Consider the following 13,406-nt stretch of genomic DNA (forward strand, 5'->3'; position numbering starts at 1 on the left):
TGCTCACAAAGGATGTTTCTGAAGCACTTGGATAACCCCAGTGATCCCCCCTCCCTACAGGATGAAGAAAATTGATGAGCAAAGGACAGTTTCCTGTCTAAATTTATGGGACCTTTTGAATGCATATGACTGGTGAGAAAGGGCCAGGTCTAAACATATTCCAACGTGTTACACTAAGAAAACTCTCCTGCGTTTTTCTTTTTTTCTAATCACTATTCTATCAATTGGCACTGTTATTAATGGTTCTAAACACTTCCTAACTGCAGAAAATAAACAGAAGGAAATATGTAATATATAAAATAATAAAATATTGTTCATTTTTATATATCATAATTCACTATTGTAATTCAATGATGTACATGGTTCTTTAATAACTGTTAAGATAATGATTTAGCTTCCATTTGATGTCTGTATAGCACTTATGAAAGACACAGGGCAAATCCTCGTGGCGCCCCAGGGTGTTTCTCAGATGAAGCCCACAGACTCCCAATATCAGAATCACCTGAGGAGTCTGCTAAACTTGTAACCTAAGTTTGGAGCCCAAGAATCCAAATATTCAAACTCACCCCAGGTGATTATGTCTAGCCAATAAAGTTTGAGAACCACTGCCCAACAAATCAAGTCTTGAAATCCATTCTTAGAAGCAGAGCATATCTCCATGTCCCCTTATTACACCTTTCATCCACATATTTTGGAATAAATGGGTCTTGATCAGTGCTGTGTCTTGAGCAGGAAATACTCTTTTTGTTTTGGTGCATTTCTACCCACAGGCCCCTCTAGGCAGCTCTGTCCTTTTAGCTACAATCATTGTTCTGTTTACACCACAATTAACTCTCCCCTGCCCCAATGTTGTGTCCAGCACACCATCCCCCCTGCCCCAATGTCTCACATTCATGAAAACATCAGGAGGAGGAAACCTGCCCACCGCTTCCTCTTTTTGTATAGGTGCCTCCACGGGTCCGCTGGGAGCCCTTCATCTCTTATTAATTGTTAGATGTGAGCAATAGCTCTCCTCTGAGAATGCCCACGAGTGACTCAAGTTATCAAGTTAACTCAGATATATGGTTAATCTTTAAAGTTTCACCCTGGTTGACTTGAGATTGCCAGTAACTTCTCTCTTCAAAGGTTGGTTCCTTCTTGGGATCAAAAATGAGAAAGTCTGTCTTCGTGCCACCAAATCTCAGGTATGCGGGAGACAAACCTCTGGCCAAGGTACGAAGCTTTGAAGAACTGTTATAAAGACAAGCAAGAAATTAAAATTATTTTTTCCAAGACAATGCAGTCAAACAGATTTACTCCCTTCTCTCTTGGTGGACCCATTTCCTAATAGCTGTACAGGCCCTGGAGGGAGAAATATCGCTCTAACAGGGACATCGTCTCAATTGGAATCTTCCTAATTGCAAGACTGTTCTTCTAGGCACCTGAGAAAACTTGGAGCTCTGACTCGGGCAAGAGCTTATATTTCAACTTGACAAGCAGGATAATGTTCAGTATTTTCAAAAAATTCATAACCTTTTGTGATTCATGGAGGAAAAGAGGTGAGAGAGTGGAAAGATGACTCTGTTTCTTTGAAAAATAGATTGTCTTCAAAAATTTATGTTCCCAGAGAAGTTCATAAATGATTGGGAGTCCTCTTCATCTCCTTAACCAAGCCCCACCTCCACCCCAAGGAAAACCTTCCTTTTAAATTTAAGTCAAATGACTTAGAACGATGTAAGATTCTAATTCCTACCCACCTAGGACACTTCCAATTCAAGCAATTCTAAATGCGTATGTCATCAAGCCCAAAATGCTCCTGATAGGTGCCTATTATGCACTCAGAATGGTACAGAATGCTATAGAATGGAATTAGAATGATTTATAATTCCTTCTCTCAGAGAGATGAAGATGTCATGAATATTTAAGTGAACAAAACTAAAAAAACAGAAGACCCAGGTAATGGGGACACTTGCCATGTATTTCTGAAGCCTCACATATGTGATCCTGGCTTCAGTGCTCTCTGGAAAGCTCTTAAAACACATGGAACCAATGCTGTGCATTCTCAAAATGGCCCAGTTAATTAGTTTACATTTGGGTTTATTTCAAATTGGAAAATCATGCCAGGAGGACTATCTAATTGACAGTATTTCTTGACATCTTAGGAACTGAAGACAGGACCTAAAATTTAAAATTTCAATGCATGCTCCTGCTTTAACTATATATAGTGCTATGTAAAATTTCTGTAAGATTTCTTTATTTTTGCTTAGGAAAGAGAAATTAAAAGGTGGAAATTGACCAAAGGATAAGTGTCTTGCGTTAAAAACTTCAGTGATTCCTCCTCACCATTTTTTTTGTTTGTAACATGAAAGCATTTACAGTACTACCTAGGCACTTTTGCCTTCATGAACCTCTTCCACCATAAAAAAAATTTTTAAATTATATTTTGTGATGATATTCATGGAAAGACAAATATGTTAACGTTATATATTGAAACACTTTCGAGGGCCCCTGAACCTATTGTGGGTCCTGGCATGAGAAGACGTAGCACAAAGTGAGACTTCAGGGATGTTATCAACATGGAATTGACTGAACTACCTGACAGCACCAAAGAACTCTGGGAAGGATGGCATCTGCCAGGAAATCCTCAGAACCTCTTGAAGATAAATGGGAATGTTCGCTTGAACTGAGTAAGGATTCAGAAGAAAGCCATTTCCACTATGCTATGAACCCAAATAAAACTAAACTGTAGGGACTTCCCTGGTGATTCAGTGGTTAAGATTCCAATGCAGGGGGCACGGGTTCAATCCCTGGTTGGGGCACTAAGATCCCATATGCTTCAAGCATGGCCAAAAGAATAAATAAATAAACTGTAGGAAGGGGGAATAGCACATTATTGTTTAATGGGTACAGAGTTTCAGTTTGGGAACATGAAAAAGTTCTAAGATGGCTGGTGGTGATGGCTGCACAACAATGTGAATACACTTAATGCCAGGGAACTCTGCACTTTAAATAACCACAACTTTTACTATTAAAGGAACAACCTGTAGACATAGTATGATTTCAACAATGAAAATAATATATATATAGAAGGAGAAAACAGGAGTCATAATTATGTGGTGAAATGGATGGTAGACTCTTTCTTATTGTTTTTATGTATTTTTCACATTTTCTATAAACACATAATTTTTTTTTTTGTGGTACGCGGGCCTCTCACTGTTGTGGCCTCTCCTGTTGCGGAGCACAGGCTCCAGACGCGCAGGCTCAGCGGCCATGGCTCAAGGGCCCAGCCGCTCCGGGGCATGTGGGATCTTCCCGGACCTGGGCACGAACTCGCATCCCCTGCATCAGCAGGCAGACTCTCAACCACTGCGCCACCAGGGAAGCCCAATAAGCACATAATATTTTAATTCGTACAAGATGACTCTGTGTGTGTGTGTGTTTCTGTCATTTTAAGAATAGGTGAAAAAAACAAGAGTTACTTAAAGGAGACATAGTCATCCATTAATTTATTCAATAAGTATTCATTGTAGGCGCACTCTGTGTCAGGCATTATGTTAGTTGCTGGGGCTACAATGGCAAAAAAGCCACAGGCAGCTGCTGTTCTCATATAATTTATAGTCCAGTGATTATATATATATATATATAAACAAGTAAATACGCAATTCCAAAACAATGCTATCAGAACATAAAAAGGGGATCTTAACCCAGACTTTGTCCTAGAGGTAGGAGGTGGTTAGAGGTTTTCCAGGGGCAAGCGTCTTCACTGTTAGATGTTCAAAAGGAAAAAATTTTATCCAGATCGAAGATAGTGAGGTGGGATTGAAGAAAGTGTTCCAGGTGTAGAGAAAATCTGTGCAAACAACAGAGGTAGAAGAAGGGAATATGGCACCACCGAAGAGCTGACAGGTGTGGCGAGAGCCTAGAGATTGGGGACAGTAAGGTGCTGGGAGAAGATAGACTGGAGAGGCAAGCAGGACCATATCATGGAGGGCTTGTAAGCCACCATGTCCAGGAGTTCCAATTTTATATCAAGGCAGTGGGGAGCCATGGAAGGATTTAAAGCAGTGGAGTGCCCGCACCAGACTTTTATTTTAGAAAAGAATCTCAGGCTTCAGTGTAAATAACTGAATAGAAGGACCAAGACTGTGGTCACATTAATGTAGACAGAAAGTGATGGGCTGAGGTAAGGTAAAAACAGTGGGGATGAAGAGAGGGATAAATTCAAGATACATGTGGAGACACAAATACTAGATTTGGTGTTTAACTGGACGTTGGAGAAGAGTCCAAGATCACCCCTGGGAAGCATCTGGAAGACGGTAATATCATTTGCTGAGATGAAGAATAGGTGATAGACTGGAGATAGGGAGGAAGATGGGGGCAGGGCACAGTGCTGTAGAATTTGAGATGCCAGTAAAAGCCAAAAAACATTGCCATTAGGCCCTTGGCCACGTGTGCCTGGAGCTCAGAAGACACATAAAGGCGAGGTGTAGAATGGAGAGTCCTCAGTCTAGAAGTCAGTGACTAGTGAATCCCTAGCCCACAGGTGCAGAGATGTGGCCCTAAAACTGATACAAGGAACTTTCCCAGAGTCACTCTGGGATGGCCCTGTTCCACTGCTTTTGTCCAGGCACCGATTCTGGTCCTCGATTTTGATTTTGATTGTGTTTGATGATAGAGGAAGCTCATTTAGATTTGTGTAACTGGTATCTGTAAGTAATTGAGACAGGAGAGACTGGCGCTGTCTGGGAAAGGAAGGGTAAGTGAGCAGCAGGAAGGAGCTGTGGTATCACAAGATGTGTGTCTGTGCACGACCTTGCTCAGATGCCTGAGGATCGGAGCCTGATTCCCAGAAGGCATGACTGTACCACCTCGGGTCACTCTCGACCACATTACCCTGCCTTTATGTTCTTCACAGCGTTCACCACTCTCTGAAATTAGCTTCCTTTTTTGTTGATTTGGTTTACTATCTATCCCCACCCCTGAGCTAAGCTCTGTGAAAGCAGGGACTCTGTATGGCTCATCAGAATCTCCTCAGCACCTAGATAAGTACCTGGCCCACAGCTGGTGCTTAATAAATATTCGTCAAGTGAATGAACAGTTAAGTCCAGCCTGATGAAAGGGCAAGTGGGTCCAGACAAAGACTGTTTTCTGAACAAAATTAAAACCCAGTGCTACGGCTCCTGCCAAGTAAAGGAAATCACATGTTTCAAAGTATTGGTATGAAGGACTTTTTTGTCTCCTTTGTAATGGAATATTTTCTTGTTTTGAGATACAATTTTGATGCCCTCTGACAAAAACCAGATTTAAAACAGCTGCAAACTTTTCATAAAAACAAAATTGATCAAAGGTACAGTATTTCTATCATATACAGTGAAAAGAAAGGGGGGAAAATCCACTGGCATCAGCACTGCCACCACAACGACGTGGAAATAACAAAAGAACACGTAAAAGCAGCTGCAGATATTCCATTTCTGGAACAGTTTGTTAGGGGAAAGAAACGTCTGCAGGTATTTTTATTTTACCTTAAGTGTAAAAATAAGTTGCTTATCTCTGACACAAAAGCAGAGATGAGTTGGAGCCACCCTGCACTGACTCGTACCAGCTTGTGAGAGCCAACTGTTTCGTTCTGAGAACCAGCTGTTAAACTGTTGGCAGTTTGAAGTCAGCCATGGTGGGGATATTTATACTACAGAAATCAGAAAAAAACATAAATCAGTCTCCTCTCCTCCCAGAGAGCCAGTCGTGAAACATTTTCTGGCACACCACTGCATGAACAGTAATTCAAGCCACGGAAGTGGGTGAAACCACTCAGATTATGTGAAGTAAAAAAGAAGGCCTAGGTCAGAAGTCTGAGGAACATCAACACTGAAGATAAACTAGAAGAAGAGGTGGAGAAGAACTGTTAGAGAGATTGGGGAAATCCCCAGAAATGGAAGTGACACAGGGATGAGTGTTTCCATTGTCAACCTTGTCAAATGCTTCTGGGAAACTGTATTGGTTTGCTAGGGCTGTAGTAACAAAGTACCACAAACTGAGTGGCTTAAACAGTGGAAATTTATTGTCTTATAGTTCTGGAGGCTAGAAGTCTGAAATCAAGGTGTTGGCAAGGCCATACTCCCTCTGCAGGTGCTGGGGGAAGATCTGCTCCAGGCCTTTTTCCCAACTTCGGGTAGTTCCTTGTAGCAGTGTAACTCCAATCTGCACAGGGTGTTCTCTGTGTATGTCTGTCTCCAAATTTCCCCTTTTTATAAGCTCATCAGTCATATAGGATTGGGGCCCACTCCATTCCATTCTGACCAATTCTTAACTAGTTATGTCTGTAATGACACTATTTCCAAATAAGGTCACAGACTGAGGTACCAGGGGTTAGGACTTCAGCATATGAATTTGGAGGGGACACCCAGACATTCAACCCATAATAGAGACAAATAAGATAAGGATTGAAAGGTAGTCATTGGATTTCACAATAAAAGGTCACTGATGATGTGGGAGAGATTGATTTTATGACACGATGATGGGGACATCATGAGGATGGACTAAGGAAGGCATGGTTAGTAAGAAAGGCTGCAAAGGAGAGGAGAAAGAGGGTGGTGAATGCAGAGACACACGTGCTGGGAGGTATTTGAGATGGGAAAGACTTGAGGATGTTTCTATGCTGAGAAGAAGGATCCAACAAAAAGGGAGAGGTTAAAGATACTGGAGAGAGAAGAATCTCTCTAGATGATTGCTAGAGCAAAGTCCTTGGGGAGGGGACAGGATCCACAGCAGACCTAGAAGAACTGGGCTGAGAAGAGAGAAAGGAAAAAAGCTAGAGGTAGCCATGCTGTCTGCAGGATCGACTGCAGGAAGAAAAGGAAGTTCCTATCTAGCGACTTCATTTTCTTTGGGAAAGAGAAATGTGGTCATAGACTAAGAGTGATGAAGTGGAAGTGGGATCAGAGTTTTGAAGGAAGTGGAGAACGAGAGAGGCCAGAAAAGGAGTGTTAAGGAGTAGCATTAAAGGCCAAGTAAGTCTGGAGGCCAGGAATTTACAGCACGACATCAATCCATGTCACTGGGAGATTCCCCTCTGCCCCCAAGAGCGTAACAGCCCTGCTATGCAGGGTGGCCACTAAGACTGGAAGCAGAGGCAAATACCTATAAGTGGCTTATTAATATGTATGACAGTACATGATTAGATAATATTTTCCATTTCCAGACTTTATGGCCACCTTATAGATTCCAAAGAGGGAAAATATAGTTAGACTAAGCTAGGTTTGGGTTTTAGCAAGAAGAAAAATGGGGCAGGAGTTTGGGGAATATTATCATAAAAATGATTCATGTGATAAATCAAGAAGCCCAAATCAGATATGGAAGAAGTAAAAGGAAGAGGCTGTTCAGTGGAGGTACTTAAAAAATAGTTGTGGTGGGATCCACAAAGTAAAAAAAAGCTAAGAGGGTAAGGAGTACAGTCCAAGAATTGGAGATTTTAAGATTTCAGATGTTGAAAGGTTCTTAGTGATGGAAAGAGTCAAGGCATGGCCATGGCATCAGGTGGTTGAAATGGAGTGAAATGGTGTGTTCTAGGAAGCTGCCCGCCGCCCCCAGAAAAGTGCCCTGTTTTTTGCATTTGCCAATTTCCATGGTGTAAATATTCCCATCAAGGCTGATTTCAAGATAATGGTGTTGATGTCACTGAATATGGAGTTGCGAAGAAATGCACACATTTCACCAGCTGGTGGAAACTGGCTCCAGTAAAACACTGAGTGAAGATTATTAGAAAACGTGGGTGTGAGGAAACTGAGAGACAGTATTCAAGTGGACTTGAATTCATCTAGGATGATGGTGGGACGTGGGAGTGCAGAGGAGACTGTGAGATCGATGTGGATCTTCAGTCAATAATGAGGAGTGAATAAGAGGGGAGCAGAGTTCGGTCGCAAGGAGCGTAGGAGGAGAGCCAGACGTGGAGATAGCAAACCTCACCCTGGATCAGGACAGTCATCTCTAGCAGGCATCAAGTTATCCAAACTGAGTGTTTTACACACTTTGCATAGATTATTTCACTTAATGCCCAAACAACCCAAAGAGGTAGGTGTCATTATTACCCTCATTTTACAGACAAGGAACCTGAACAAAAGCAGGCTAGGTAATTTGCCCAAGGTAACAAGCCAATGGGGATTTGAACCACAGCAATCTGGAGTTCAAACCAGTGGGCAATTATCTAGAAGCTACACTGGGGAATGGGGGAGGGTTGCAGTGTGGGAGAATGCACAGCTTCTACTCCAAAGGGCTACTTCAGAGAAGTAGTTGCGTCTACTTCTCCACTTGGGTCTTCAAAAGAAGAGCCAAGTTTTAGCTAGGGCAAAGAGGAGGCCAGAATATTCTCCAGGGAAAATGGAGCAGGGTTACCATTGCAAAGGGCTCTAGGCTGCACAATGAAAGACTTTGTGGAGGAAGGAAACAGTGAGCGCTGCTCAACCAGGGGGAAGCGCAGAGTCTCAGGGGTCAGAAACTATGAGCCTATGGCTTGTTGATTGTTCTCAGTTTTCTGTTTCTCTGGCTGTGGTTCTTTCTCTCAGCAACAGGCACAAAGAGGGCCTGAGGTTATTTCCAACATTGCTTATCAAAACATGCATTTGACATTGATAATAAGTGCTTTTCTAATATGGAAAGCAACTTTGTCCATGAAGATGCAGGAATCTGATTATTGAAAGTTATTAATAATAAATATTTATCAAATTGGCAAGAAGGGATGAACTTTGCTGAAATAAAATAGGCAAATTCTTATGAAATGCAAGCACAGCTGCATTATCACTGCAATCGCTGTGTAGCATCACCGTTTTTGCTCTGTGATTTCTACCACTGACTCGGCGCTCTAATTTTTACCTTGAATTAGTGAACAGTGCTTGTATTGAAATGTGGCTGCACTGCCAAGGCAGTAACCACATGCAGCTTGAAATGTGCCTAGTCTGAACTGAGATGTGCTGGGAATATAAAACATACACCAGACTTTGAAGACTTGGTTTGAAAAAGAATGTAAAATATCTGATTAATATTTTATGTTGATTACATGTTGAATGATAGTAATTTGGATATTTTGTGTTTAGTAAAATATATTATTAAAATTAATTTTACCTGTTTCTGTTTTCCCTTTTTTAATATGGCTACTAGAAAACTTTAAATTACATTATGTGGCCTACTCATGAGGCCCACATTCTATTTCTGTTTAGCCCTGCTGGTCTCTGTCCTCCCATCTTTGAGGGCCAGGGCCCCTTGGGAGCTCTGCATGTAGTTGGGTTTAGGAAGTTTTTGACTGGGTTGATGAGTTACCTCCAGGAAGAGGGCAAACTGAAAAGATGCTCCTTTCTGATTCTAGATTGTTCTACCATTGGCATTTAAGTTCTGTGTACTCCATGTTCTTTAACTGCAAATGTGGGGGAAAAAAAAAACAAACCCAAAACACATCTGTTTGCCACCATGGGAAACCAGAACCGTGCCATCTGACTGAATTTGCTTAGGCCTCTTTTGAAGTACCGTAGCGATATGGGCCATGATTCTCCTGTTCTCAAGACAGTGCTTCTTTTCATTACATCAGTGTCTCAATTTATTTCCAGACAATCTTTTTCTACCATTCCTCCTCTGCTGCCTTTAAAAAATATGAACTACTTTATTTTCTTTTTGTGTACTCGTGTGTCTACAATTAGCATCTGGCTTCAAATTCTGTTCCTTCATGTCATAGTTGGCTGACCATGGGCAAGTTGTTGAATCTCCCTAGGCCTCAATCTCTTCATTTTAAAAATGGGGATGATAACAGTACTGACCTCACAGTTTTGTAGCAAGGACTAAATGAATTAGTGCCTAGGAGATGCTTAGAACAGGGCCTGGCCTATGACGGCGGTTCAATTAGTGCCAGCTATTTTTATAATCCTTCCCTTCTTAGTACTTCAGCTTTCATCTGCTCAGCTCTTGCCATCTTCACCCAAGCAGCTTCACTCTTGAGGAACTGAAATACAACAATGCCCATCTGACTCTCCGCTCCTGTGATAGATGATAAGCCCTGTGTTGTCTTTTGAGATGGAAGCTAAATATTCTGTCTTCTGAGATGGCCAGGTCACTTTGGGCACTGTGACAGCCATCCTGGGGAGATGGACCCTCAAACCCTAATTCAGAAGCTCCGTCTCAGGTGAGAAGGGGAGGGAGCTCATTCCTCTTTGAGCTGCAGTCCTTAAGGTCTCAGATGAGAACTGTGTGGATGCCTCTGGGGAGTAGGCATGGAAAACAGCTTCTGCTCAGGGAAGGGACCTGGAGGGGTCAGGAGCCAGCCCTGGAGAGAAGCCCATATGAACAGGAATACATTGTGTTTTGTAAACAAACAGTCTTATTGATTGCATGCCATGCTTTTTTGGTTTCATTATCCTCCAGCCTTTAACAAAAAGGTGGAGACCAGGGGGGAAGAAAGAGTGCTATGGGAAATTAAGAGATGTGTTTCAGAAGAATGGAAGTTCTGTGTGTGTTTGGGGATGGGGAGCGTTGCTATCAAGTTGGTTAGCTTGCCTGCAGGGTGATCAGGCCTGGACCCCAAAAGTCATACTGTAGGTTTTTTATTTTGGACTTGTGTCTCCAGGAAGGGATACCCAAACTCTCCTCCTTGGGGAGGGGTAGGGTATATGCTGGCTGCAGCAGCAGAAAAGGGCTTAAGTTCTCACATTTCAAGAAGTACGTGAAGTACTTCTCACATTCAATAAATGGTCATTTACTTAATCTTTCTGTTTGCAGTAAGGCACCTCACACCCTCTCTTCCCCTATCACCACCACCCCCCACCCCCATCCCAAGCTAGGCCTGGGGTCCTCAGATATGGAGCCCTCTAGTTCAGTGTTTCACCAGAATAATCCTTCTGTCTCTCAGCCAGCTTCTGCCTGATATCAGCTCACTTTCCATAAGGGAAAGGGGAAAAAGTGGGAACTCCTTTCCACCAGGAAATTCTTCCTTTCTTGCCACATGGGGAAAGATAGAGGTTAACTACCATTGAAAGAAATGCACAGAGAACTGATGAATTGTTAGCAAATACTCACCAATTTCCAGGAAGAAGCAATTAACAAATTTTGAGCACTGTCAAACACTAAGTGCTTATTTATTATCTCATCCAATGCTCATAGCAATTCTACAGGAAGGTTTTAGAAGTTCCATTCTACAGTTGAAGAAATCGAGGCTTGGAGCTGCCAAGCAACCTGTAAAAACCAAGCCACCGGTTTGGACAGAGCTGGGAACCAAGGCTGGTCTCACTGCCAATCTCGCAACCTTAGACTATCTGCTTTTATTTGCAAAGGAAGTGACTGAAATTAGCAATAGCAGCTGAAGGTGTGGGCACAGAAAGCCCAGCCTGTAGGTGTTTGGCAATGGCAGGATTCGAGTTGTTTGTGCTGGTTGAGGTATGGTCATCTCTGGAGGCTCTCATGACCTAGATGAGTGGCCTAGATGACCTGGGTCTGTCCCTGTGGCGCCCTATCTTGGAATCAGCCTGCACTCATGGGCAGGGGCCAGTGAACCTGCATTAGGCTCAGTCTTTCTCAAGTGAGAAAAAAAATTACAGCTAGTAAAGCAGCGCCACATCTTGCACATCTCTTGGAGAGAGAGCTTTTTATTAAGGCTCTGTAAGTCACTGAAATAGTCTTCCAGGTCTCACTGATGTGATATTAAAAAATTTTTTAAAGAGCGTAGTATGGGAAATCTGTGTACCTTGTGCTCAATTTTGCTGTGAATGTAAAACTGCTCTTTAAAAGTCTTATTATAGAATAAGTAAGCTTATTCTCCTTTGTGGCCTTTTCCTTCCCCCACCCCTCCCCCAAGGAAAAAGTTGTTTTTTTCCTTTAACCTTACTAACAGAGTTTAAGAGACTGAAGCCTGGCGCACAGTGTTACTTGTCCTACAAGGTGCAGCAAATTCAAATGCTCAAAGCCCTCCAGGTGCACTTGCCGGGCCCCCTCCTTCCGGCGAGTTTCTGGGGCAGATGGGAAGTTTCTTTCCTCAGTTTCCCCTAATACCTGGCCTTTAGTTGGCACTCAGGCAACACTTGCTGAATGAATGAAGGCAGAAAACAAGGGTTGGGGGACCTGCAGGGTGTGGGCTGGGGAGAAAAAGAGAGAGAGAGAGATGAGAAGGTCCCAGAGTATAGAGAAGAGAGCGGCAGGCAGGGCGGGCGTGATGTCAGCAGGGCAGGAGAGAGGACAAGGGCCCGCAGGCCCGCACTTACCCCAGGAAGGTGAGGAACCGCGGGTCCGTGGCCAGATTGGCGTCGATGGTGAAGGACAGGAACGCGGGACTCACCAGATGCACTGGCCGCTCGGTGGAGAAAACCAGCACCACGACGTCCTCAGCTGGCGCGAGTTCCGCCAGGGCGCCCGGGGAGCAGGGACACAGCGGCCCCAGGAGCAGCAGCAGCCGCAGCGGCAGCCCGGGCTTCCAGCTCAGCAGCATCTCGGGCTCACCTGGCGGCCCCACCCGCCAGGGGTGCGCAGCGACCGTCGAGACCCGGCGCACTTCCTCCTGCCCGGCCACAGCGTCCTTCTCTCCTTTCCGCCGCCCTCTCACTCCTCACCCCTCCCACTGCTCCCTCTCCACCCGCCCCGCCTCCCCGCTCGCTCCCACCTCCTTGCGCGCTTTCCCCTCGGCGGTGGTCACGTCCACTTAAGAAACCACCCACACCTATTTAAAGGGTGAGGACGTGGCTAGGATCCAAGCGCCCGGGAGGCCTGGGGAGGGAGCTCCCGGGGAGGAGCGCTGGGCATCCCGGATCGGCTTCCTGAAGCACAATGTCCGGTGAGCGCTGGTGAGAACGCCAGTGGTGCCCTCTTCCAGGTCCTCGCCTGTGGCGCCTGGTCTTCTGACCTCAACTAAAGCCTCCAGTGAGCATTTATCGCTTCCCTTCTCATCTGGCTTCTGAACACTTGCCTGTTCCTTGAGCTTGCCAAAATCTGATTAACTATGTGTCCTCTGGCGGGACTGCTGTTTCCCAGGCATCTTTTGCCAGGAAAAAAATCTGAGCATTGGCTAACATACACCTAGAAAGAGATTAACTCCAAATATTTCTTATCAATTTCTCATGAAAACAGTATTTAGCAGAGCCTTAAAGTATTAGGTGTCCCAATATCTGAAACTCGGGACATACAGCCTCCATACAAGTGTGGGGTAACGACTGTCCCTTGAATTTGGGGACTTTGCCAAGTTTCCCCTCCATACATTTACCTTTAGCTGTTGGCCAAACTTTTCTTCATTTTCCCTTTGATGCCTACATTGGTATGTAATTACACCAAGCGCCATGCACTTCGGGCTTACTACATGCCTGATACCGCAGGAGGTGCTTTACCTTGTATTCTCTTTCACTCCCACAGCGCTGACAAGTGGGCATTATCCTCATTTTACAGGTGAGGACCCAAGCTCTGAGACATTA

At 44.0% G+C, this 13,406-nt stretch overlaps 1 protein-coding gene across 2 annotated transcripts in view; it reads right to left on the reverse strand.

Annotated features, from left to right (window-relative positions):
* Positions 1-12,549, reverse strand: part of HPSE (heparanase) — a 34,004-nt gene extending 21,455 nt beyond the window's left edge. For both annotated transcript variants that reach the window (XM_030878049.2, XM_030878048.2), the window contains exons 1-2: positions 12,210-12,549; positions 1,085-1,230 (exon numbers count right to left, since the gene is read on the reverse strand). In XM_030878049.2, the coding sequence (XP_030733909.1) occupies positions 1,085-1,230; positions 12,210-12,433 (370 nt within the window). In that variant the 5' untranslated portion in view covers positions 12,434-12,549. The remainder of the gene's footprint in view (positions 1-1,084; positions 1,231-12,209) is intronic.
* Between the last annotated feature and the right edge of the window lie 857 nt (positions 12,550-13,406).

This window comes from Globicephala melas, chromosome 5 (assembly GCF_963455315.2).
Source record: "Globicephala melas chromosome 5, mGloMel1.2, whole genome shotgun sequence".
Taxonomy (NCBI): domain Eukaryota; kingdom Metazoa; phylum Chordata; class Mammalia; order Artiodactyla; family Delphinidae; genus Globicephala; species Globicephala melas.